This window comes from Salarias fasciatus, chromosome 17 (assembly GCF_902148845.1).
Source record: "Salarias fasciatus chromosome 17, fSalaFa1.1, whole genome shotgun sequence".
In the NCBI taxonomy this organism is placed as follows: Eukaryota; Metazoa; Chordata; class Actinopteri; order Blenniiformes; family Blenniidae; genus Salarias; species Salarias fasciatus.
Genome location: NC_043761.1, coordinates 9184494 through 9210749, shown reverse-complemented (window position 1 = coordinate 9210749; position 26256 = coordinate 9184494). Strand labels below are relative to the sequence as shown.

The 26256-nt window shown below is 45.1% G+C and overlaps 3 protein-coding genes across 5 annotated transcripts; 2 read left to right on the top strand and 1 right to left on the bottom strand.

Annotated features, from left to right (window-relative positions):
* The first annotated feature begins 769 nt into the window (after positions 1–769).
* On the top strand, positions 770–4810 carry LOC115404447 (cyclin-dependent kinase inhibitor 1-like). Of its 3 annotated transcripts, none has more exons than XM_030113784.1 (3): positions 770–911; positions 2848–3342; positions 3434–4810. In XM_030113784.1, the coding sequence occupies exons 2-3, from the start codon at positions 2853–2855 to the stop codon at positions 3490–3492; spliced, it is 549 nt and encodes a 182-aa protein (XP_029969644.1). In that variant the 5' UTR covers positions 770–911; positions 2848–2852; the 3' UTR covers positions 3493–4810. The 3 variants fall into 3 exon arrangements, with proteins under 3 accessions (XP_029969644.1, XP_029969642.1, XP_029969643.1); XM_030113782.1 differs by lacking the exon at positions 770–911 and adding an exon at positions 1207–1405; XM_030113783.1 differs by lacking the exon at positions 770–911 and adding an exon at positions 1796–1817.
* Positions 4811–6671: 1861 nt separating this feature from the next.
* Positions 6672–13195, bottom strand: LOC115404436 (sugar phosphate exchanger 3-like). Its single transcript, XM_030113767.1, has 14 exons — positions 13157–13195; positions 11529–11752; positions 10472–10586; positions 10205–10297; positions 9993–10076; positions 9741–9886; positions 9531–9627; positions 9337–9421; positions 8948–9222; positions 8719–8860; positions 8514–8615; positions 8233–8432; positions 8090–8155; positions 6672–7960 (listed from the first exon to the last, which is right to left on the bottom strand). The coding sequence occupies exons 2-14, from the start codon at positions 11603–11605 to the stop codon at positions 7868–7870; spliced, it is 1575 nt and encodes a 524-aa protein (XP_029969627.1). The 5' UTR covers positions 11606–11752; positions 13157–13195; the 3' UTR covers positions 6672–7867.
* A 1611-nt stretch (positions 13196–14806) lies between these two features.
* On the top strand, positions 14807–24294 carry LOC115404638 (DENN domain-containing protein 2A-like). Its single transcript, XM_030114045.1, has 20 exons — positions 14807–14811; positions 16116–16187; positions 17813–18925; positions 19027–19112; positions 19310–19404; positions 19484–19693; positions 19829–19922; positions 20014–20064; positions 20152–20363; positions 20569–20678; positions 20777–20846; positions 21270–21347; positions 21446–21586; positions 21685–21833; positions 22752–22929; positions 23051–23092; positions 23180–23288; positions 23374–23643; positions 23723–23809; positions 23923–24294. Exons 1-20 carry the CDS (start codon positions 14807–14809, stop codon positions 23952–23954), a joined length of 3204 nt encoding a protein of 1067 aa, XP_029969905.1. The 3' UTR covers positions 23955–24294.
* Positions 24295–26256: the final 1962 nt, after the last annotated feature.

The following is a 26256-nucleotide window of genomic DNA, read 5'->3' as shown; positions in this document are numbered from 1 at the left end:
GAAGTCCTATTTAAATATTTAACTTAACAGTTGGAAATATATAGACATATTCATATACAAAAGGCCAACAGTAAAAGATATTTGATGAGTTTTTTTTATAATGACTAAATGCCAAACTTCCAAATGTTCTTCATGGCAAAATATTGTTGTCACTGTAAACTGGATTATACATGAATGCATAACTCTTCAGAGGCTGATGATCAGCATTAATTCTTATGTATGTTTTCATGTAAATTGATTTTTATACTGGTTTATACTTGCACATTTTATATTTTTTTGTCCTTTAACCCCTGGTCTAGTAAAACTACTGATTTAGAGTTAAAATGAACAAGAACAAATGTGTCTGAAATACTTTTTCAGGACTGAAAAATGCACAACTGTTTGTTTTTGTTGAACAGATCCAGATGAATTCACTTGAAGGCACTTTTCCCTGCAGGTGGAAAATCAGAATAGGTTTTTTTTTTCCATTTTAAAAGAAAAAGAACTGATTTAAGGCTATCATTTTGTTTTCAAGCCCCACAGAAGACAACGAGCTAGTCAGGAATCTCAGCTTCTAGAGTAAGCCCTGCTTTCAGTGACACTATTCAGAACTTTCTTTCCCAGAGTGGTTAAGTTGGAAAAAAAATGTGTCGGAGGAGGGCAAAGAGGGGCTGTCACGTTGCAGCTCAACGTGACTGGACGGCCAGAACACGGTGCCAAAACAAAACGTGATGCAAGCGCTACACGAGAATGTGTGTCACATTTGAGGAAGCGGTGGAAGCGGCGGCCATTGCCAAGATATTTGACCTACTTCTGCGCGCTCCGGAGGCGCGGCGCCGCACTCAGGCGCTGCAGTGTGCAGGAGCAACAGGTCTGCAGCGGAAGAGCGCACCGAGCAACAATCCACCGATTTTCAGCGTCACTCCAACACGGTAAGGAAAGAGTTTGCATTGAGGACGTTGGTGCATGAAAACTTTTTTTTTTTTATGCGCAAATGCGTTTTACGCGTCATTCTGGTGCGTTTTCGCAGATTTTCCTGTAAGTTTTTGCAACTCTGCGTGCAGCGCAGCTGCATTAACACTATTCTATAGCGACATTTACCTCCTGGCTGCGCTCCAGCAGGACTGTTTTGATGGCCACAACGTGACTGACTTCTCGAGTGGGACGTCCCCCCTCACCCCTCCTCCTCTCCTCCTCCTCCTCCTCCTCCCTTCAGTCCACAACAAACAAGTCGCAGATAAGGGGACAGGCGCGACCCACCCGTGGGTATTATCTACTGAAACCCCTCAACGTGACACGGTTTGGTTCCGCGGGACTGTCACAAACTTTACCCTCACTCCTCTGACTGGATCTACCAGCGCGCGCCGCGTGCGTCAGACGCTCCACACTTTTTTTTTTTAACCCATTTGACACATTGACGCTGATGGTAAGAAAAACAATCTCATTCATGTTTTACAATTTTTTTTTTAAATTTGTGTAAACTGTTTTAAACGTTCGGATGTTAATTTAAATGTATTTCAGCTTGTTGAAGAATTTTACGCTTTTTTTTTTTTTAAAAAGAAAGTTACATCTGTTACTTTTTCTTTGTAAAATCACGCACTATTTTCCGCTAAACTCGCGTTCGGTGGTTCAGTCTTTGGCTGTGAATTCAACCCTCACCCGGAATCGTGTTGTTTTTGCGTGCATAATGTGAAAAGTTGGTGTTTTGACAAGTCGCGGCTGTTACTGTGCCGCATCTCATTGACCCACATCCCCGGTAACTGTAACTGCGCCACCAGCTCCACACCGCAGCGGCTCGCTCAGCGCTTCTAATTCACTTTTTCACACTTGTTGCAGAGGTGGATGTTGCATCTTGAATTCTATATATTTTGCAGGGACTTGACAGTTTATTTTTTGGGGGTTTTTTTTCTGAGTGCTTGGGGACACCGACCACAGAGGAAACCTGACCCAAATGCTGCGCCCACTTCACTTTCGACGCAAACAACTTTCACCAAGGCAGTTGTGGTTTTAGGTCACCCGTTTTTCTTTTGGTTTTCTTTTTCAATAGACCATCATTATCTTGTGGAAATCAACTGGGAAATGAAGGTTGTTCTTGTTAAATGTGTAATTATTAGTGAGAAAAAGCAAAGTGCGCACTTGGAAAAAAAAAGAAAGAAACAAAAAGATTGAATTCGTGGATTATGTTGGTTTAGAAACTTTGTAAGAATTGGTTTATAATGGAAAAAGAAAAGTTGCTTCCTTAATTAGATTGTAGGTGTCAAACAGTTGCGCAATGCCCCGAAAGGGCCCCTTGCCCCCCCCTCTGAGGGGCTTTTTTTCTCTTTCTACTCTGACTTTCACTGGTCTTTCACTGCTGTCCTCTGGCAGATCTTTGACTGATAGGACCCATAAAGCTGGTTACGCTCCAAACTACAAGGCTGTACATATGAAAACAAGTTGAGATTTACTGAGATTTTACTCCTGTTGAAGCTGTTGGCCTCACAGTTTGGTGTTTTTTTTTTTTTAAGGAATCTGAAAAAATGTTCAGGTGAATTCATGTTTGAAGATTGGTTTCGGGGGCTTTTCTCCATGTGTCTCGCTGACCTCTGCCGTTGACCTTTGACTTGCAGACACCAGAACAGGTGGAGCATCACGTTGCCAGAGCAGCGAATGCTGCTTGAGATTTATTTGGTGCGAGCCCATAGGTACCTGCCTCGCTCAGTAATTACTCAGCGGGTTACGGCACATGTGTGTTTGATCACATAAAACGCCAACAGGCGCCCGAGTGGGTGAAGATATTGCTGGTTTGCGTGTGGATCACACCTCGTTGAAGCTTTGCGGGCCTCTGCCTCGCTCTGACTCTCCGTATCTGTGTTTGTTTTCTGATAGGGAACATGGCGATGGCCTCTACATCAACATCAGCAGGACCAGACACGGCGTCCGGCTCAGAGACGTCGCGCCTGGGGGGCATCGAGGACCTGAGGCTGAAGGTGGGGCCGGTGCGGAGGAACCTGTTCGGGCCGGTGGACCACCAGCAGCTGCGGCAGGACTTCCAGCGGCTGCTCTGCATGAGCGTGGAGGTGGCCAACAAGCGCTGGAACTTCGACTTCCAGAGCGACGTGCCGGGGAAGGGCTCCGCCATCGAGTGGGAGGAGCTGAAGTGCCAGGAGGTGCCGGCGTTTTACCGCAGCTGCATGGTGAGGGCGGCGACGAGGCCCGGGGCGGCGGCGAGGCGGGCGTCGTCCTCCTCCTCCTCCTCCTCGGGGGAGAGCTCGCCCAGGTCCAGCGGCTCGTCCGGCTCCGGGGACGAGTACCTGGAAGTGACCACACGGGGGTGCTACCGGCTGCAGCGGCCGTGCAAACGCAGACAATCCTCCATCACAGGTGAGGTTTCAGAAATCACACCTCGAGCGGAAAATTATTTCCCCTGATTCTTATCTTCATATTAACTGCTGTCCTTTTTTTATACCTCCAGATTTCTTCAAAGTGAAGAAGAGGAAGCTCCAGATTTACAAAGTGTCCCCTCGACAGTAGAAAAAAGCACAACGAGACCCGGTGGACGATCGCAAAGTGGTGGACGTCCCTCTACACACCTCATAAAGATCTTATGTATATATGTAGCAATTTGTAAGTGACTGCCACAAGCTCACACACACACACACACACACACACACGTGTGTGTGGGCTCAAAACACTTCCTTTAGTTTCCACCACAGTGAAGCTTCCACGTTCCAGGATAATCAAGCTCACAATGCAGAGACGGTTTTTGCGGATAGTTATAAATACTATATATACTGTAAACTCTATACGGCGTTTTACTCGGCTTCCGACTATACTGTGAAATCTTTAATGAATGCACTCTTTTCAGGACAGAACACATAATGGGCTCCAGTTCTAAGAGGTTAATTTGCTTCACAACGGGCCTCGAACAGTATTCGACCTCAGTCCTTGACCTGTTTCTCCCTCTTGCCACAAGTCAGAAGAGGTTTTGATTAGACGCTGTTACTATTCCTGGAGCCACGCAGCGCAGCATCGCCGCCAGTCCCGCCCCCCGCGGCTCCGACGGCCCGAGTTGAGCCGGGGGTCAAAACCTCGCCTGGGGTCGAAAATTTCGGCAGCGCGACAGTAATTACCTCCGGGTCAGAGGTCAGCAGAGGAAATTTGGTTCCTGAGGTGAGATGGCCGCGCCTGTACAAAAGCGACTTTCAATTCTGAAAAACAATGTTTCATATATTGCTATTTATTTATTCGTCACGATGCGAGATCGTCGTCAAAATGAAGCAAAAAATTGAGGGGGGAAAAAATTTAGTATAAAGCGAGATAAAAAGATGCCATCGCCCCTGAATGAGGCCTTGTGGCAAAGAAACACTCCCATCGTTGCCACCAAAATGTAGGCCGTACATATTTTACACCATCAAAACACAGCAAACAAGAAACAAACAACTTACCAACTATATTTACTTTTTTGCTTTGTATTATCTGCAGAATGGGGTTGTAAAAATCTTGCTTTATGCATTCAGTTATGTAGCATTTCTCTTCTCTTGTCTTCATGCGACGCCCCGCTGTGTAGGTTTTAAATACGCCTCTTCTCTTCATGAAGGGAATGTAGCGTTTAATCACTGCGTGTGCTGCAGCTCAGAGGACTCAAAACTTTTGGTTCTACTTTTATCTCTTTTTTTTTTTTTTTTGTATATGAAGAGTGGAACTGTGCCATGTTTTCTGTCGCCATGCAGTTTTCTAAGTGTTTGTGTGTTTGCTATAAAAGTGGCAGCTGAACTAAAAAAAAAATTGTGCTATTCGGTTAGAAACCTTTTTTTTTTTAATTGCTGATCTGTTAAAAAAAAAAAAAAAAGAATCAGTATTTAAAGAGGTGCTGTAAATTGTTAAGTTATTAAGTCATTCTAATTTTCACCACTGGGGGCAGCATTCAGTCACTTTAGCACTTTTTTTTTTTTTTTTTTTAATGACATCAGGAATTGAACCAGCATCCCGAAACAGATGCTCTGACATTAATTTGGCCATTCAAAACTGGGGCGATTTAGACTAGAACCTTCTTAAAGTGACTCAACGCGCCACCTTGTGGTGAAAACCTGCATTGCAAGACTCAGTAAGTTAGTAAATGTTCAGTAACTTCATGATTTATCTGCAGCACATCTTTAGATCATGATTTACAATCAACTGTCAGTGGATGAAAAGCCATAACATGGATTTGTTCAGTCTTACTACCTCATTTCATGATCAGATTGAAACAGAAAAAGGTTGTTTACATAAAAGAGAGACCGAGAGACACATTGGAGGGAGGCGGGGAGTGATCGCTGTGTTGTGGTAGAAGCTGTTGAGGTTATTTGTCTCGTGTCGAGTTTCACATCAGGTAAAAGAGTCAGTGTGTCGGAGCGGGGGCCCTGCGCCGCTCGGAGGAAACTCCGGTCCCGCCAGGGGAGGGAGAGCCGGCCCTTTGTCGTCCCTCCCAGGCTCCTGTGGCCTCACTGTGCTTCAACAGCTTTCCCAGAATAGACAGAAATAAGAGTCTGGGGGCGAGGAGGAGGGGGGTGGGGGGGCGAGGAGGAGGGGGGTGGGGGGGCGGGAGGGCAGAGTTTTACCAGAGAAGCTTCACGATGGAGCGTCTGGATCAAAGGGTTTTTTTCTGGCCAGACAAGTGGTCTGTGATTCAGACGGGCTTTTGTCTGCCCCCTTAAACGTCTCTCTCTCTCTCTCTCCGTCCCTCTTTTATGAAGCGGCCGCCTCGGGCTGTGTGAAAAATCAGGAGTTGTTTGTCATCACGTTGGGGTTTTTTTTTTTCCTCACAACTCTCCACAGATGTAAAAATGGCACACAATTTGTCGAGACTGCTTGTGTCTGTTTGTCAGCTATCAGTGTTTGTGTGTAAGAGACTGTATGCATCTATCTTCTCAAAGTCTATATTAACTTATTTTCTTTTTTGTCTATGAAGGGAAATAATTTTTTACTCCCTGGTTTTTGCAACAACTAATTGTATTATATCTGAAATATCTTTGCACTACTTCAAACATTGTTGACAAATACCTATTTTTTTAAGGAAATCTTAAAAAACAAAACAAAAAAAACTACAAATCAAGGATCATTCAACCTTTTTTTTTTTTTGTGCACAGGGTTTCTCATTTATTTCTTGGTTTCCTTCAGCTTGTGTGTAGCTTTTGTCAAACTTTCCTCGAATCTTGAGGAACAGAAAAAGTCAGGAAAATCTCCAGCTCACGCTGGAGTTTCCCTTCTTAATTCATCTGCCGCGGCTGTATCAAGGTGGACTTTTTTCAACTTTGTATATGCATGAATGTATATTTGTATATCATGTGGTAATTTTTTTTATCATAATTTAATACTGGTTTATGTACCCTTGCACCATGTTAGATGTGTGAGTGTACGAGGTCTGATCCATATCATTTTTGTTTCAGCATTATTTGCATAGAAAATGTCAAGAGATTCCATTGCTGGGTTGCTGGTGCACTGTTGCCTTACATATTGTCACATCGAGTGCTCGAATTAATAAAAAAAAAAAAAAGACCTGATGATATATTGATATAAGCAACAAATGTGTGGTCTGAAGTTTTTCTGCGTTGTGGTTTTAAGTTTTAACAAACAAAAGGCTGGAGGTAAAGTGGAATACTGCATTGCAGCGCCCCCTGGTGGCAATAAGTCGACAAGGGCTTTTCCCATGGCAGAGAGAAAGAACAGCAACGTAAATGCAATCTGAATTTATTCAAAAATAAAGAAAAAAATGCATTTACACTGGCTAAAATGAAGACATAAATAGAAATAAAATAAAGTTAAAAATGCTCCACAGACTGAGTTTGCACATTCTACATGTTTCAGTTTACATTCGATCAGATTCGGAGGCGAAGGACGATCAAAGTCCGAAATCTGACCTCATCTCAAACCAATGACCGGTGACAGGAAACGATAAAGCTTTTCTATTTTACACCATAATACATGCATAATGTAAACTAAAACTAATACAATCGTTTTCTTCTTTTTTTTTTTAAATAAGCAACGCGTCAGGAAATGAATCCAGAACTGTTTTGTGGTCATTCGTCCACCTTGTTCATGTCACCGGACGGCCTAAAAAGACCCACACTTACACTTCAGTGGCATTTAAAACCTAATAAATCCATGAGGATTTACAGTACACCTCTTCGCCATCGTCAGAAGGCAGATAAAGATAAGAAACTGCTGTAAACTAAAATGTTGGCAGAACCACAGAAGCAGACTTTTCATCGCGCGTTTCTGCCGCTGTGTGTAGATTTAAGCTGTCAAAGACTTCGGCTGTAAACATCCTGGCAGAAAAGTGGAATGACGAGTATGTGCACAATCGAGTGACCTTTCCCAAGCTCGTGAGGGCTTCAGAGCGCAGCCCCTGAACCCGAATACAATTTTTCATTTTATTTTTTTTTAAGTGTGTACAAAACACATGAAACGGCAGTGAAGTGAAAAGTCCCCGACCCATGAGAGCGATTCACCGCACTCCCCGTGAGAACCCGACAGTGCAACACTTCTTACATAAAGACATGATAAATATCCACAGCTGCTGATTTTCAAGAATACAATCACAGTTTTAAGCGTTTCGGCTCCGGAAACAGTTTCCAGGAGCGTGATCCAAACGAGTTTGACCTTAAAAACTCAAAAACATCCACATGTAAAAAGTGAAGTATTCACATCCTTTAAAAGCCTAAAATATATACAGTGGTACATTCTGTGATTCACAAACTCTATATATTTTCTTTTTTTTGTCAAGTCAGGCACTTCTACCCAACATCTGAAACTATTTACAGGAGAAGGATCGCAGATCAGCTGCATCCCGCGTCTTTTCTACACCGCTAAAAATCACCTGAGCAGGTGAATCTGAGCAGACCTGCTGCACCATCGCCGGCCGGCCGGCTCAGAGCTGGCGCCGCAGGGCTCGCCGCTCCCTCCACATGGCGCGCAGCTCTTTGAAGAGCAGCGGGGAGATGAACGCCACGCTGCCGCCGGTCTGCCACAGAGAGAGAGAGAGAGAGAGAGAGAGACAGAGAGACACAGGTGAAGAGAATCGGCGGCGGTCTGACAGGCTTTGCTTTACACCGCAGTCTTATTTTTAACAGCTCTTAATCGAACAGCTCACCATGACGATGAAGAAGTAAAACACGCTCATCCAGCCCAGCTTGCTCTCGATCAGAGACACCAGGTACTGCACGGCGGCGGAGATCAGAGCGCCGGTTAGGTTGGATTGGCAGCTCGATCGTCGTGGGCGTTTCTGGAGCTTACCTGTCCTCCGGCCGCTCCGATGCTTCCCGTTCCGTCCACGATGCCGGTGACGGTGGCCAGAGCCTCCTGGCTGCCCCTCAGGGCCTCCTGGCGCCCCAGGTCAGCCGATATGGCCGAGCTGATCATGTTGGAGGGGCCGCCGATGAAAAAGCCGGTGGTGGCCAAGAGCACGGCGTTGATCACCTGATCGTCCGGTGATCCTGACGGATGAAATCCCCAGTTTGGTTCGACTCATCTCAGCTGATATCTGCTGTAAGGGAACATATAAGGTCTGAACTCACGGCTGTATCCCACCAGAGCTCCCATAGCCAGCACCAGGCTGAAGGCCAGGACGGGGGCCCGCTTCCCCATGAAGTCCGACACCAGGCCCTGGACTGTTCCTCCTGACGGGAACAAACAACACACAATGGGGACAAATCAAGGATGAAATCTACAAAGGTAAGAAAGCACAAAAACGTTTGGGGTGAAAAACATCCTGCCGCTCACCGATGATCCCTCCAACATCGTACCACACGGACAGTCTGTCGGCTTCCGCTTCCTTCCACTTGTAGTTGTTGCTCAGGTAAAACGGGAGCCAGAAGAAGAAGGAGTAATTGACCAGTTTCAGGCAGGCATAAGCCAGGGAGTACTGCACAAAGCCAAGAGAGGACGGTGTCAGGATTCGATATCTCTGAAGAAACGAGGAGAAAACTGATCATTTGTCGTTGAGACTCACAGGCAGGACTCCCGGCAGGCAGAAAGCCTGACAGAAGCTGATGGCTCGTGGAGACTGGGCCTCAGGTTCATCCTGCTGCTGCTGACCGGGCTGCTCTCTCCTCTCACACGACTCCACCTCGTCATCCTCCTCCTCCTCTGCTTCCTCCTCCTCCACCCTCTCCCTCCCCCTCTCCTCCCCCTCCTCCTCCTCCTCCTCGTCACTCATCAGAGGCTTGCGGCTGTCGGTGTCCGTCTCCACCGGGCTGAGTCCCGTCTCCGACTCCAGGCTCAAACCTGAAACGCAAACATTCACCGAACATCGGGACGTATTCGTTACACAGGACGGAGCCGGCGTCTGCACCGGAATCCACGCAACGGCCGCTCCTCGTTCCAAAGCAAACTCCTCACCAACTTCTTTGGGGGAAGTGAGGAGGCCGAAGAACACCACCACCCCACCAGCGAACTGCACCACGGAGGTCACCAGGAAGGCATACTGCACACAGCAAAGGTCACACATGAGCAAGCAGCTGCTGCTGGAATGTATCAATAAAGTCCGTGTGTGTGTGTGTGTGTGTGTGTGTGTGTGTGTGTGTGTTTCTGACCTCATATCCATATTTGAGCACGCTAGAAGCCAGGAAAGCACCCAGGATGTTTCCGACGGAGGCACAAGCGCTCCACAGGCCGAACACAAAGCCACGCCTGTGGATACACTCATGGTGAGTAAGTGTCAGTGTGTGAGTCATTTGGGTTTTTCTTCCTGGGTGTGGATCAGGAAACCTTTCCGGGCTGGACATATCCGTGCACGCGCTCACCCCGTCTTCCCGAACCAGTTGCCCATGACGGCCACCACGCAGGGCCAGACGGCGGACTGCAGCAGCCCGTTCAGCACCCACAGGACGCAGTACAGGTAGACGTTGTAGAGCTGGAGCCATTCGGTCAGCGTGCCGAACACAAACTCCTGCAGGAGCGGAGAAACACACACACACACACACACACGATACAATCACACTGCAGCATGAAATCCCAACACACTACATGTGGGTAGCCCTCCGCTGTGTACGCACCACGGCAGCGGAGCCACACAGGCCGACACAGAGGACATATCGCAGATTGAATCGATCCCCGATCACGCCGCTGAGATACAGACCCTGTCAGGACAAATCAGACACCAATCAAAGACAATCAGGGAGGCCAGTCGGTTAAAGTTTTACATTCTGTTTCCAGGTGCCAAAAACAAATGTTTTGTATTTTCACATCTGATTCTTCTGAATCTCACCACAGCGTACGAGAAGAGGAAGATGGAGTCCAGCGCTCCCAGAAACAGCGTGGCCTGCTTCTCGTCTGCAAACAGACGGTTGTCCTCCCATGTCTGCGACAATGCGGGGAAAAAAATTGTTATATACATTTCATAAACAGCCTTAATACTATAAATAGAAAGAACCCTGAGTTAAATTGCGATTGAAGAATATATATGAAGCAGCAATAAACAAACAAAGCATATTTTCTTCCCAGTGGAAGAAAAACTAATGTCTCGGATCGGCACCTCGCTGGGGGAGAAGGCGGCCGCGCTCTCATTCTGTAAGGACGGCGTCCACTGAGCGGAGATGCTCACTTTCACGTTGCTGAACGTCTTCCTGGACGCATGCAGCAGCACATAGCTGGAGACACAGAGGAGAGCTTCAGTCAGGAGGGAGGCAAGGAGGCGGAACGTGGCGTCGCATCAACAAAAAAAACAAAACAAAACAAAAAAAACGAAGAAATCAAGAAAGAAATGTTAAAAACTAAAACACAAGAGTGAAAAATGAAATGCAGTCTGTGCCGTAGTACATTTTAACAATATTTGTCACAAGAATAACATGTCAGAAAAGACAAAATGCATAATTCTGTTAATATTTCACAGGCTGAACAAAACAATTTCAACAGAAATCAAAGGTCACGCCGCCTATAAAATTACATATTTATATCTAACTGGAACCAATAATTATTGACTGGTTAGCGTTCTCTCTCTTTTAAATTAACACAACAGAAATAAGTGTGTTCTTTCCTGAATAAAAAAAAAACAAAAAAAACAAAACAAAAAAAAAAACAAAAACAAGGTAATTTTCAGAAAAAAGTTAGGGATAAATTAGGTTAATTTTGTAACCCACACACTCTGCTCTATCGTTCAGCCTGCAAAAGGCACGTTCTTCACAAAGCGCTGCTGCGAGAAAGGAAAAAAAATCTACCGTACACGAAAGCAGTTCACTGTGTCACTAAATCTTGCAGACGCCACTGATAACGCCCGCCGTGACATGCTGGCACAGCCACAAGCTGTTGATACCGCGGCTACAATCATTAAAGATTAACTTTACGAGTCTGAGGCAGGATGAGGAAAAAGGACACGTACCGTCAACACTTCACTCCACAAGATTACACTGAATTTCACACAAGGTTCGATTGTAAAATCATTTCAAACAAGCATATAAATCAAATATTTTTTTCCTATATTGCAACATGTGGCATAACCAGGTCGAATGTACGAGGTCTCGAGTTGAGTAAACTACTAGCAGAGCTTTGGGGATCTTAAAGCAGAAGCCTTTTGGGAGGGTGACTGAGTTTACCTAAAGAAGGTGAGGAGGAAGACAACCAGATGATGGTGGGTGTACTGTGACAGACAGCCACAGCATGAGGGAGGCATCACAGGGGCGGCTGGAGGGTGGAGGAGGGAGAGGAGGAGGAGGAGGAGGAGGAGGAAGGAGGTCTTCCAGGGAGGGAGGAGGGATCAGACACAGTCCTCCACTACAGCAGACGGGGCAAAGACATGGCGAGAGGAGCAGAGGTGTGCCTGCAGGGGAAAGAATCAATAATTGCAGAATTTTTCACTTTTTCGCTTCAAGTTTCTTTTATCGGTGGAAAATGATTGTTTTTGTTTGCTTGTTTGAGAAGCAGTACACAAAATATCAGTCTGTGAAAAATACAAGTTACTTTACGAAACCACCGCATTTCTTAAATCATTGTTTTTCTCTCAAGATCGAGGTGAACTGCTCAATAAGTCGCCATATTGATCTGAGGCCATATCGCCCAGCCCTATCATATGAGCAAACACACATTTCATCAGCCGTATTTGTTTTGTCAAAGTGATACTGGGCCTGTTCTGTGTCATGTTAAGTGAAAGCTCACTCTGAATGCTGGCACCTGGTCTGAATGGGAGATCTTATGCAGCCCCGAACAAGGCATCAATGGTCCCAGTGTAAGCTGACTACCTCAACAGTTATCCCACCTCCCCCACCTGAATGTGCTTCGTGTTGTTTACCCAGCAGTCTTAAAATAAAGGTTAGTCTCTTTCTTACCACCTGAGGGCATCTGCTCTAATGGCTGCTGATTTAGGTATTCAGCAGCTGAAACCATGCTGAAATGACAAGTCAAACTGCTTTTGCTCATTCAAATGATAATCAAATAACACTTATTTGTGCATAATAATTCTGAGAGGCAGACAACTGACTTAAGACTTCTGGAGAGGACATCCTGAGCGTCTTGTAATAGCTCATGTTCTATATGGGAGTGGAGTAAAAGCAAAACAGCTGTGTGGTTTTCTTCCAGCAGATTTGTACATTTGCTTATATTGCATGAATCAGTTCATGCTGCAAAAAAAAAAAAACACATATTAGATGGGCTCACTTTAAGCAGGGATTGATGCTTCATGTTATCAAAAGTCATGTGTTTTCTGGTTAGATCTTATGACCCAATTTCACTCTCAACGTTGCTTTAGATGAGAATTAAACCAACCAGGAAATCCTGAAATCCAGCTTGGTTACAGTTGAAAATGCAATTTAGATGGTTTGTATGTTTGTTAACATGCTGTATTTGTTTATTCTATCTTTAAAATAAGAAATAAAAACCGCAAGTCATAAAAAAAGAAAAAAGCAATTGAATTGTTTCCCAGACAAATCAGACCTTTATGCTTGGAGGAAATGTAATATTTAGAAGGTGCTGCGACTGAAATATACAAGCTGTATAGTGAAGATGATGCCTTTGGCCACCTGTTCATTAATTACACAGCTTATAACACCTGCATTGAGCTGTTTATTGTGGAACACATGCTGCTTTCTGTCTGCACACACCTGCGTCTCTCACTGAGCGAACAGAAAACACCTACATCTACACTGTCACTGCTACGACCTTCACACAGCTCGTTTATATAGAAACATATGCGTCAGTGAAGGAGGAATAATACCAGAAGAGGGTTTACCTTTCAGTCCAGATCGGCGTTCTGCTGCTTGTTTTCAGAGTGGCGAGTTTTCTGTCACTTCCTGTGACACTTGAACGTCACACCGCTGTGCACTGCCGCCATCTGCAGGCCAGGAGTGGAACTACAACACAAAAAGGCAAATAATCAATAATAAATCATTATTAGTTATTTCGTTGAGGTATAATGACATCTTAAGTATGTAGTCTTCATTTTGGAGGGTACAGGGAGTGATCAATACATAATTTTTAGAGTTGCCATTGAATTTTGGTACAGCTGGTGGTGACGCTGAGAGACAGCTGCCCAGTTCTCACCTGTCACGGAGCCATATGTGGCTGAAAGGCCAACAGTCATTGGCTGCAAGCACATTTCCCCCCTAGTTTAAAAACTATTCCGCCACAACTTCTCTCACTGACTTCACTGCGACACTTTGCCAGCATCAAGGACTGATTTTTACCTGCTCTCACAAAAATCTGGTAAGGAAAACTTCATGTAAAATTGATATATGCACAGTATTATTTCTTAAGTATGGGTGTAATGTGGCTCAAAGTTCTGCTAAAATGTGTAGAAAAAGGAATATCAGAAAAAGAAAACGTTGCGAAATTGTTAACAATATCATACATTTTAACAGATATGTGTACATATTTTATCATTTTAAATAGATTTGTATGGTGTTCATTTGAGTGCCTATGTGAGAAGAACAATTTTTTATGCTAAATGCATTTACAATTTAAAGCAAAATCACACAGCAAAAAGATGATTCCACTGGGTATTCATGTGTATTTTTAGCATTAAATTTAAAAAATGTATTTGTAAGCTGGAAATAGATTTTTTTTTGTAAGATAAAGTTATGGAACTGAATCAGTGGACAGAGAAGATGAGCTGTAATGTCACAGCTGTCTGGACAACTGCAGCCCAGGGACATCTGTGATGCGAATTCCTATGAACTACAGATTTGGAGGGAAAATAATGTAACACAAGGCAGACTATCCCATGTGCCACCAATTCCCATGAAGACTTTTCAGAGGAAAGAAACATTAAAGGAATATAAATAGTCTTAGTCAGTATGAGGGCATTTTCATTCATTTTTGTCATAGCTTGATCTTGAAGTCAGCTGTGTGTGTGTGTGTGTGTGTGTGTGTGTGTGTGTGTGTGTGTGTGTGTGTGTGTGTGTGTGTGTGTGTGTGTGTGTGTGTGTGTGTGTGTGTGTGTGTGTGTATGAGAGAGAGAGCGGGGGGGAGAGGGAGAGAACTAGAGAGCGAGAGGAAGTCATATCCAGAGTCTGCAGAGAGTGAGGGTGACTGAAAGTTGAAGTTTAAAGAAGAAGCAGAGAGGAGGATGTGTGCATTAGTTTAGGATGAAGCGTCAGCTCAGCTGGACATGTGATCAGTCACTGAGCAGAATTCAGAGAAGTTAGAAAAGTTTCTGCAGACAGTTTCACTGGGACACGCACACAGCACACTGGGCTGGTTTGGAAGTTATACCAATGGATACTGTGACGGCTTCATCCAGTGTAATATGGTTCCATATCAGCCGTGAACACATGGAAACTGTACAGATAAAGGAGGTAAGTCCTTGGCTTAAGTTTATTGAGTTGATTGTATTGAAGGCTTTCCATGTGATTTAACTGGACAACAATATGATGCTCCACTCATGCCGTGGGGATGCATTTCTGTGGAGAGAAAATAGTGTTGGAAGTAACCATCTGCATAATTTAAACTACAGCATTGGATCACTTGATCACATCTTAGTTATGTATCTGAGTGACTTGTTTCAAAGCGTATTATCTGCCCTAAACCTGTGGAGTCTGCTCAGGGCTGGATGAGATACATTTCGAGAGGATAGAGTGAGTAACGGTTAAACTTTGGAGACGTAACCAAAAGTAATACAATTGAAGACTTCCACCTTTGTCTCTCGTTAATTTTTGGATTTCTGAAAGGAAATGGACTTTTTAATTCAGAATTTTCTTCATTTAGAGGTTAAGGGGGTGCATATGACTTACTTTATTTTCAAAAAAATCTTATTAGATGGGACATGTCTTCTTGGTTGAATTGTTCTTTTCAACCTCAGTGCGGTTAAGCAGCCATTCATCAGATTCCTACGCAGCTCAAGCAGTACAAAACCAGAACAAGCACATGTCAGTACTGTCAAATTATTGTTTAATTCCAATTTATGTTATATTTTTTTCAGCTTTTCTTTTACACTGAAAGGTTTACAGATAATAAGTCAAGATCCACACTTCCTGTTGTAATTACTGTCAGGTTTGAGTTGTAGTTCTGATGTAAAATACAATGACAGGTGGCATTTTGACACATTGACTGACACCACTTACAATGAGAAGCTCATCAGTCCGCGGATGGACACAGTGTCTTTAGGACGAGATGTCAACTAAACAAATGATGACAGCGGCCTGAGAGCTGGGAAATGCTATCTTAGAGGACACTGAACTTTGGTTTGTTGGCCTGGAAGATGTGAAAGTATGTGAGTCAAGATGACGAGAGCAGGGCCGTTCAGTCGCTGCCGAGGTCAAACGCTGTAGCCTCCAGTGAGGACTTTATGTGACAGAAAAAGACCAACGGCAACACACTGAGGCAAAGAAAAGGGAGAGAGGAGTGATTCAGTCACACACACGGGTGAATAAGTGTTGGTTTGGGTGATGAAGTGCTTGAAGGAGTTTCACTGAGCTCCAGGCTGTCGCCTTTTTCCTGATTTGGCCCAGCTGTCCTCCGAATACTGCTCACTGACAGTTTAGAGGTGAATATCCAGCCTTACCACAGGGACTGTGTCAACTTAAAAAGCTTTAAGACAACGAGGTTCATTAATAAGCTTGACACCAGCGGTCATTTGGAACCAGGCCAGACAGGATGTCACCCAGATACGTATAAATCTCCAAACTAGGAATGCTTCAATCCACAAATCTCAGCAGCCAATGAATGCTCTCGCTTCCGTCTGTTTCCCTCAGGTGTACAGCGATTATGGCCGCCGCTGAAAGAATGAAAATAAAGCAAGATTACATCTACTCCGCTGTCAACAGGTTTGTATCCACGCAGGCTTATCGGCAGCGAGCTTTCCGCTTCAGGAATGATCATTTCATTCCTCACGAGTCACTCCAGAGCCTGAGAGAAAAGACGCAGGGCTTAGCTCACCCTTTAATCACCATGTCCATTAAGAAGAAGTCAGAAAAGGTCTCTCAGCTGAAGGGTTTCCCATTTCCTCCTGTTTATTTATTAAAAGATAACAGTTTGATGAAATGGGCCCTGCTCCAAGTATGTGTTTATTTAGCGATGCTGATGAGAAGAAGATGCTCGGTCGTAGGCTTGTCCTCTGGCATTTCACTCACAGTTTTCCCACCGGTGCCAGAAAAAGACAGAGTGTCCCCAAACTGGTAGCCAGATTTACCTACTGATGATCCTTCTGGGAGGGGGTTCTTCGAAATTCCTCTATATCAAGGTTAGGTAATATTCCAAACATTTTATAGGGTCAATGAATGTCCAGTTAATTTCCATTCAATTGCATTTATATAGCTTAAAAACAACCAACATCTCAAGGCACTCGTAGTGAAAAACTAGACCTCATGAGCCAGCTGGGCAATTAGAGATGACAAGCTCCCTTTTAAGGAAGAAACTTCTGGAGAAGCAGAGTCTGAGGTGAAAGCTTTCTGCTGTCCCAGCTGGGGTTAGAGATCTGTAACAGTGAAATGTGACTGGATGGGAAGTGCAACAGTAGAGAAGAGCAGCGGAGCAAGGAAGGTCTCCCAGCAGTCTAAACCTGTAGAAGCACGTTTAGAAAACGCTCCAGAGTTGTCTGCTCCAGTCTTAATTGTAAGACTCTTGAGCATAATAAAAAAAAAAATCAATTTTAAATGTAATTCTAGATTTCACAGGAAGTCAGTGACAATAAGGTAATACTGGGGTGATGTGATCAATCCTTGCTGCTGCATTTTAAATGAACTGAAAATTTCCTGAGCAATGTTTTGGACACCCTGATTATACGGAATTACAATAGTAACAGCTAGAAAAAAAAAGATGCATGATTAATTTATCAGAATCACTCTGAGTCAACATGTTCCTCATTTTAGAAGCATTATGCAAGTAAAAAAAAAAAAAAGAAGTTGTGCAGACTTGTTTAATGTGGGAACTGAAGAATAAGTCTTGGCCAAGCGTAATACCATCCAGTGTACTATATGTTTAGATTATTTGTCTGTTTTGGGCCAAATATATTAACTTCTGCTTTCTTTCTGAGTTCAGGAGCTGAAAATTGCTGCTCAGCAGTATTTTATTTTATTTATTTATTTTAAAAAAGCTTCTGATAATATGCATGCATAATATGAAAAGTATGGGTCTAATGCAGAACATTGTAGAACGCCATGGTTCTTCAGTCAGAGATGAAGAGACATCATTAACTCCCATAAAGTGGAATCTGTACGAAAAATAAGATTGAAACCAATTTAGAACGTATTCTTTAAACTCCGTGAAATATTCCAGTGTCTGTCGTAAAACGCTGTGATCAGTGAGATCTGAGAGGACACGAGTCCGTCGTCTGAGGTCAGTATTGTCTCATGTTTAACAGCTGATGTTCTTCCTTTGATCAAGTGAGGAAACTGGAGCGCTTGGTGCTATTTCAATACGATATTGTTCATGTATTTCTGTGTGTATTTAGGCTAAACAAGGGCTGTCGTGGTGGAAGCAGTTGCCATATTTCTTCAAAGGAAAACAAGGAAGCCGTACGCCTCACCTCAACCACAGCTGGGCCGCCGACACTTCCCTTCACCCCATTAGACAACCTGAATAACCAGGAGGTTTTGTCTCTGATGGCTCACCGCAGGCCAGCTTTTGACCATCATGGCAGTGAAAATGCTCTCTTGGTAGGAGGGAAGATGCCCCGGTCCAATGTGGGAAACATCAAGGACAAGATTTCTCTCTGGGAGTCCAAAGAACCTCCTCATTCAGATCCGACATGCGACAGTCTGGGACACTGCGCCGCTGGGAAAAAGGCAGAATCGAACGGCAGCAGTCAACCTGTCGATACACACAGTGGAGACGGCTGCGGAAGAGGAGTTCCCCATAAGGAAAAGCAGGATATTGAGAAGGAGAATGTGGGAAATTATGGGGATTCGAGGCCTTGTTCGCCCGCTGAAGCAGGCAAACAGCAAAGAGGAGCACTCAGTAACTGTAAGCCGAATGCAAAACAGAAGGAGGATAACATAAGAGGTTGTGTTCACAAAGAAGACCAAGAGCAACAGAAAGAGAATACAGATGAATCTGAAGGTTCAAAGCCTTGTTTACCTGCAGTCACTGAGAAGGAGCCGGTGGGGACGCTGAGAAAAAGCAACGAGAGGAGAACGACTGAACAGCCGAGCCAGGAGAAGAGAGCTGTGTTCACCCTCTTCAAAAAACTGGAGGCGATGGGGGACAACCATGGAAAACACCCCCAAGAACTGGGAAACTACTTCAGCCCTCCCACCAAAGACAAACAGCAGAAGGAGTCTGAAGCTGCGACTCTAGGCCGCGCAGCAAGGACTTCTGGGACGTTAGAACGGAAGGAGCAGCAGGAGAACGTGTATGCAGAGCCGGGCGCACCCCCCATCAACCCGGTCCCCAAACCCCGCCGCACGTTCCAGCACCCAGCCTCCTCGGGAAAGGGTCCGAGGCAGGGGAGGGGGCAGAGGAACCTGCCCCCGCTGCCTTCGCTCTCTTCCAAAACCTCCTCTAAACCGCCGTCTGGCGTCTACGGGAGACCTCTGGGCGAGAGGGTCCGAGACAATATCCACAGGTACACAGATCTATGTCTCAGTTCAGCTTAAAAGAATAAATATCTAATATAATATAAACCTACATCCTGTAATCATGCTTTTTTTGTGTTCTACATGACAGGAGGTCGTTTGAGTTTGAAGACCTCACACGGAGCTCGCTCTCCTCTCACTCACTGTCTCAGGAACATCACTATGAAGACATCCTGGGTCAGACACCGGGACTACCCTGCACTGATTCCCTTTCAGAAAGAAAGATGCAAATTAAAAATACTGAAACAGTTAGCGAGACAGATTCGATGCTGGAACCAGTCGGTGACAATAAAATAGAGATGCCTTACAGAATAGGATGTGAAAGTGGAACTGGACCAGATGACTGGAACATCAACTTTCTTGTCCTCCTGTAGATTCGTCCAATGAGAACCCGTACGAGGACATAGAGCTGGAGAGTCAGTGCTCCCAGCAGTCTCTGCCTTCGTCCCCTGGTGCTGATAACTCCAAGGTGTCTGAACTATTAGCAGACCTTCACATTCGCTGAGTGGATCTTCATGAAAAATTGATTGCTGTTTCTTTTTCTTCAGGCCTCAAGACCCGGTTTCTTCAGGCAGAATTCCGGTCGCAACTTTAAGCTGCTGGACCTTCGGAGGACCAACCACCAGGCGCACAGAGCCAGGACTGGAGGGGTTTCCTCGCCACCGCAGCTCAGCCCTCCCTCCACCCCCACCGGGCCTGAACACGCCGCCTGGCTGCCCGGCGATCCCTACAGCCGGACCTGCCGCAGGATACCCACCGTCTGTGTTTCAATCCAAGCTTAAAAGTCAAAATCACTGATATTATGTTAAACACGCTTTAATATTGCTGAACAGGTTTCCCTCCTAACAAAAACCCAAATATTTACTCACAGTGCATCACAATCTTCCCAACAGGTCGTCCTGAGGATCAACAGCATATTTGAGGCTCGAAACAGAAAGAAACATCTCCGGAGGATCTACCATTACGCCGAGACGAGTTCAGGAAGAGGTGAAGATGCAGAGATGTTAAAGAAGTGAACTTCATCTCCCTGTTTTTCATGCCTACGTTGTATTTGAGGATGTTTGGCTTTCACTGACAGTGACGGACGAGAACAGCGACTCTGAGAGTGAAGTCGAAGAAAGAGCAAAAGGTAGAGCTTTCTCCCTCACGAAACATCACTGAACCTCTGTAAATTCCTGTCGTCTTTCCATGGATTATCTCTGATTCCCTCCTCCAGCTCAACGCCAGCGTTTAACAACAGTCAAGTCCATCCTGAACCGTCCGAGCCAGAACCGGGACGGCTTCAACGGGGCCAACGCCAGGAACGGGGCCCTGGAGCAGGAGCTGCACCAGCGCAAGCTTTTCGAATACTTCCTGGTCGTGTCGCTGCAGAAGTCAAAGGCTGGAGGCCACTATCTGCCAGAGGTCACACAGCAGTTCCCACCAAAGGTCAGGAGGCTATTCTTTAATTTTTGTGGTAATTTAATTTATGAATGGAAGCTTTAAAACAAAAAAAAGTGCAATTTACCTCAATTTAAAACAGTAATCTTCAAGTTTCCAAAAGAAGATTTGCTCCTCTGGTAAATTAAGAGTAGCTATTCATGATAATTGATGTAAAAACAGGTTTTCAAACTGTAGTGTCCCTTTGATGCAGCTGGAGCGCAGCTTCAAATTCATGAGGGAGACGGAGGATCAGCTGAGGATTATTCCTCAGTTCTGTTTCCCTGATGCGAAGGACTGGGAGCCGGTGGAGAGCTACCCCAGGTGAGGATGTAAAATGACCCTCACTGTGCTATTTTTGACATGTTTGATGAAAATCCGCTGATCACACTATTCCCTTCTTCTCGCTCATCCCCCCTCAGCGAGATGTTCTCCTTTGTTTTGACTGGCGAGGACGGCAGCAGGAGGTTCGGGTACTGCCGGCGCTTACTGGTAAATAGAAATGAGCAGAATAAATAAGTGTGCAGTTACTGAACAGGAAATGGCTAAATACCACAATGACGGCTGAGTAAATAGGAGTGCCAAAATAGTCGGCGTGCCTGTGGGAAAACGGTCCATCTCAGGGTCGGGGCGGAAGTGTGTCAGGCTGGGAACTGCGTATGTGTGGGTGTGCATGTGTTTTTGTTTATGTGGATCTACTGTGTGTGTGTGTGTGTGTGTAGAGTTTGGTTGATGTGTCTCCATTTTTTTAGTCGTCCTTAACTTCTTTGATGCTGTATAATAATATTTTTGAATCAAAACACCGTTTATATCCTCTTTCTGAGGACAGTTTGGCGAGACTCCCGCATCCATCCAAAACACACGTCGCTTTTTTGAATTTCTCCCATTTTGAAGTAGCTGCAATTTGTTTTTCAGCCCAGTGGAAAAGGCAAACGTCTGCCAGAGGTCTACTGTATCGTCAGCCACCTCGGCTGTTTCAACCTGTTCTCCAAGGTGAACTGCTCGTCTGCGATAACGACACCGACGGCTTGTGATTACAGATGACTGAGTGTGTGTGTGCGTGTGTGTGTGTGTGTGTGTGTGTTTTGGAGGTGTTGGATGAGGTGGAGAGGCGCAGGGCTCTGTCTCCCGCCCTGGTGCAGCCGTTCATGAGAGCCATCATGGAGGCCCAGTTTCCCGCTCCCGGCAGGACCATCAACATCAAGACGTTTCTCCCGGGTTCAGGCACTGAGGTGGGCCGCTTTTTGGGATGGAACACCCACTGTATGAAAAGAGAGGCCTTTCCATTAAGGAGTAGAGGTGAGGCCTGTTTTTCGTCCTCTCCCTCCAGGTGATGGAGCTCTGTCGACCCACCGACTCTCGCCTGGAGCACGTGGACTTCGAGTGCCTCTTCTCCTGCCTGAGTCTGCGGCTGCTGCTCAGGGTCTTCGGCTCCCTGCTGCTGGAGCGGCGGCTCATCTTCACCGCAGACAGGCTCAGGTCAGATACTTCTCCTCCTGCTACGTGACGGCTCTTTATCCTCGCCTTTAAAATGTGAGGCTCCTCTGTTTATGTAATTGCGGAGATGCCAGATACTGGCTGAAAGTTTTAAGGTTTATTTTCATTAGTAATTTATAAAACGTGTGGGTGGTCCGGCTCCAGATTTTTCAATAAATTGGAGGCCGGCCCTGGTTTTATTCAGGGAACATGCCAGAGAGATATTTTGAGGACGGACTGTTGAGCTGTTGTTGGGCTGGGATCGGTTTGTTTATCCTGCCGGAGAAAGCCAGTGGGATCCAGAGAGAGCGATCGCAGTAGTAGAGAGCAGGAATGCAAAGTTCTAATGATGTCAGGGAGAAAAGCAGGGAGCCTCTCTGGGAATCGCGGCTCCCTCGGGGAATATGCAGTGTTTAGACTCCAATTACATTGTAGCACACTCGTGTGGGGAAAGCGAGTAAATTCACTTCCTGGAGCATTCCTATGAATTTTAAGCAAGATAGTATAGACCAGGGGTGCCAGACATATGGTCCGTGGGCCTCAAAGTGCTCATCAGTGGATGGATGAATAGTTCTGCGACCCATTGTTCACCACCGCTGACTGAGATTTCTCAAAATTTGCAAGAAAACATAGAGACTGATTTATTCCATCTTTCTTCTCTCCACACTCTTTGCTCATTTGACGGCAATAAATAGCCTCACACAATGTAATATATGTGCATACTGTATGTATGAGTGTGTGTGCGTGTGTGTGTATGGGTGTGTATCCCTCATCAGTCCAAGCTGAAGTCAAAAGTTGGCGGCCCAGTCTAAATCCCCTCTGAGATCAGACTTGGCCGTTTACGGACCGTGACTTGCTGTGAAAGCGGTTCAGATCACGTCGGACCGTCGGTTCACTTCCCCTCCCCGTCTGTTCCCGCAGCACCCTCTCCCAGTGCTGCCACGCCGTGGTGGCGCTGCTCTACCCGTTTGTGTGGCAGCACACCTACATCCCCGTGCTGCCGTCGGCCATGCTGGACATCGTCTGCACCCCGACGCCCTTCATCGTCGGCCTGCTGTCCAGCTCCCTGCCGCAGCTCACCGAACTCCCCCTGGAGGAGGTCGGAGAGGAGACACACTCTCGCTCAAACTCACACACACACACACACACACAGAGAAATCATGCTTCTAAATCACTGAGGACACATTGCTCACATCAGTAACAGGTGTGCTCATGTGCAGGTTCTGGTCGTGGATCTGGAAAAAAATCGTTTTCTGAGACAGGTGAGCGGTTTGCTTGTTTTTTCTTTATGGATCTGGAACTAATTCTTTCTCAGAAATGAATTTTCTGTTTTGCTGTGTTGAATTTAGTTGGACGACGAGGATTCTATCCTGCCGGCGAAGCTCCAGACGGCCCTGGAGAACGTTCTGGAGAGGAGAAGAGAACTGGCCAATGAGAGAGGAGGAGATACCAGCAGTGGTGAGAGGAAGCAATACATTACTGCTGTAGTTTTGAATGAACCACGGCTCAAAATGTGATTATTTTCTCGTCCTCCTGTTGCCAGAAACAGCCCACCTCAGCACGGTGGTGTCCGAGGCCTTCGTGCGCTTCTTCGTGGAGCTGGTGGGCCACTATCCCCTCTTCATCACCGGCGAGCGGGAGGACGGCTACTCGTCCTCGTCCTCCTCCCCGGTGCCCTGCTCGTTCCAGCGCGAGGGCTTCCGCAAAGCCATCCCGTCCAAGACGGTGCGCCGCTTCCTGGAGGTCTTCATGGAGACCCAGATGTTCGGCTGGTTCATCCAGGAGAGGGAGCTGCACCGACAGGCCCTGAAAGGTACGGCAGACTGAGTTTAGCTGTTGGGAGTCGATCCAGATCCCCATTTTTAATTTAAATTTTTTTTATTTCACACCAGGGCTGTTTGAAGTGAGAGTGCAGGAGTATCTGGACTCCATCCATGAGAACGAACACCGGAGGGTTAACAGGTTTCTCAAGGGCTTAGGTGAAGACGATTACGAGCTATTCGTAGCCAGAATTACTTAATTATAGTGAAACATGTTCAAATTCATTATTCTTGGCTCATTCTCACCCTTTATTTATCTCCTGTCGCTCCAGGGAGCAAAATGAAGTTTCTTTCCAAGAAATGATACCAAAGAACCAGAGACTGAAGCTGAAAAGAAAAGAAGACGCAGAACAACAAGGGAAGACATCCAAGGCTTATAATCCAACAAACACAAACCTAATCCTCGTCTCACTTGAGGATGAGACGAAGGGTTTTGCTCAAGAGCTCATGGAGGACATGACAGTGAGGAATCGCAAATTGCACCGTGGATGACGAAATTCAAGATTACAGACTTTCAGAAATATTTATTAAGGTTGCTGGTTGAGATTGTATGAAATAAGTTTTTTTTTTTTTTAAGTGCACAGTGAGCAAACACCATGTTGGTATTTTGCCTAAAGTTAAGTATTCAAAGCAGATTAAAGGTACTGGTGTAAAACAAATATTATATAAGCAAAGCAGAAATACACTTGGCTTGTTTGAGTTGTGTGTGATAAGAGTTCATGGTCGTACTACAAGTCTGGCTCCCCGGGCCAATCACAGTCCAAGGCTGGATGATTATAACCCCGTTCGCTCTGTCCTGAAGTGAGTTATGAATGAATGACTGCAACTTGCCATGGGTTTGCCTCATGCTGGCAGCAGGATTGTACTCACTTCATCAAATCTGGTTTTCTTTTGTAAAGTTCGGACATACTGCTGAAGTTCTCTTTATATCCACCAGGGGGCAGTGATATGATTTCCGAGTTCACAGACAGAGAATGAAACAGACTGAATTCCCTCAGTTTTATTAAAGCCAAAGCAGTGACAGCATCACAAGTGAGTGGAATAAACTCTTTCTGGTTTTGATGTGGTGAGCTATTGTCTCGACCTCTTCGTGTTTTTCCCCGCCATCAAAACGAATTACTATGCGTCACCGACCATCACTTTGCATGTTTACAGTTTAGAAGTCTTTTTTTTTTTTTTTTTTTTTGTAAATGTATTCCGTCCCTCCTCCACTTTCAAGATTTCCAGGGTTGGAATTACTTTAGTATCCAATAACCCCGTCAAGGTTTTACAATACAAGCTTTTCCTACAGATGGGAAACTACCGAGATGTGGATCAAAGCCAAGGAAATTTTGTTCACTCAGCATTTGTATGCCAGTTTTGCAGCATGAGTAATCCACACGCCATCCTTCTGCGAACCATCCGCTGCTGTGTTTGTGTGTTCGGAGTTATGCGGCCTTTTTTACTACAAAGAGCCTCGGTTCAGAGTCGGTGGCAGCTTCACTATTTTAGTCTCTGAGTCATGGAAACAAAGCCGATCTTTAGCCCGCGAAGAGGAAAGCACATCTTTGTCAGCATGAAAACATAACACAGGTGCAGAGCAGAGCATAGTAGTGTATTGTCTGAGGAATGGTGCTCGCAGTTTGTGCGTGCTAAGAAAGCCTGAGGGCCCTTAACCTGTCAAAATGGCAAGTTCTCTCTCTCCTCTGTCTTACACACACACACACACACACACACACCTGCTGGCACAGTTGCTGACCCATAAACACAGATGCAGTGATTACAAAACAACTTTATTTATATATAACTTGTTGGACTCCTGTGAAAGTCTGATTTTCAATTTCAAGGTAACGATCGAGGTTTTAATTTAACTCCCAAAGACGTGTTTTCCTTTGTCCTGCAGCGACAGTGTGAGATTAGGGTGGATTCGTCTTGGCATGTAGATAGGTAGCGTCTATCTATACATGATGGGACGAAACAGCGAAAAACACATTCACAGAAAAATAACACACCATCGTGATGGATGACAAAAGTAATGCTGGGAGCATTAAACCGTTACACAATAAACAGAGGGATGGATTTTATGTAGACATATGGCGCACATATTCTCCTGGAGTATTCAAAGTCAGGAGCAAGACCTTTGAGGGGAAGAGGAGTGGAGTGGGAAGAAAAAGAAAAAATACTGGGGCGTAGGGAAGGGCTTTTGTCACGAAACACAGATGGAGACAAATTAGAATTCTGAAATAAGCTTTAGTGTAAAATGGAACAATGATTCAGGTGTGACAGTTGTTAGAAGTACAGCTTTTATATGTAGATTTACTAGATTCTTCAAATTTAAAGCACCTAACTGAGAAGCTATGCGAGTTATACTGAAAAAAACCCAAGTGGCTCCATTGTATCATATTTATAAAAGAACCAAAATTCTGTTTTGTATTATCTACAGTTCCATCAGACATAATATTAAATGAAGTTTTTTTTAGTTTGAAAGTCTCAATATATCCATTTATCACACGATAGGGTTGATGCCTTTGAAGGAGTTTCAATAAAGGTAGCCTTAAATAAGCTATATCTCATCAGTATGAGCTCTACATGTTGGATATCGACTATTTGCAAAGTGATTATAGATA

Coding starts and splice junctions, on each gene's coding strand:
- LOC115404436 (XM_030113767.1), bottom strand. CDS start 11,605: ATGCCTCCCTCATGCTGTGGCTGTCTGTCACAGTACACCCACCATCAT. Junction 9,628..9,740: donor AACTGGTTCGGGAAGACGGG/GTGAGCGCGTGC, acceptor GTGTATCCACAG/GCGTGGCTTTGTGTTCGGCC. Junction 8,433..8,513: donor AGCTCTGGTGGGATACAGCC/GTGAGTTCAGAC, acceptor TTCATCCGTCAG/GATCACCGGACGATCAGGTG.
- LOC115404638 (XM_030114045.1), top strand. Junction 19,405..19,483: donor CTGGTGCTGATAACTCCAAG/GTGTCTGAACTA, acceptor CTTTTTCTTCAG/GCCTCAAGACCCGGTTTCTT. Junction 20,065..20,151: donor AGTCGAAGAAAGAGCAAAAG/GTAGAGCTTTCT, acceptor TCCCTCCTCCAG/CTCAACGCCAGCGTTTAACA.
- LOC115404447 (XM_030113784.1), top strand. CDS start 2,853: ATGGCGATGGCCTCTACATCAACATCAGCAGGACCAGACACGGCGTCC. Junction 3,343..3,433: donor CAGACAATCCTCCATCACAG/GTGAGGTTTCAG, acceptor TTATACCTCCAG/ATTTCTTCAAAGTGAAGAAG.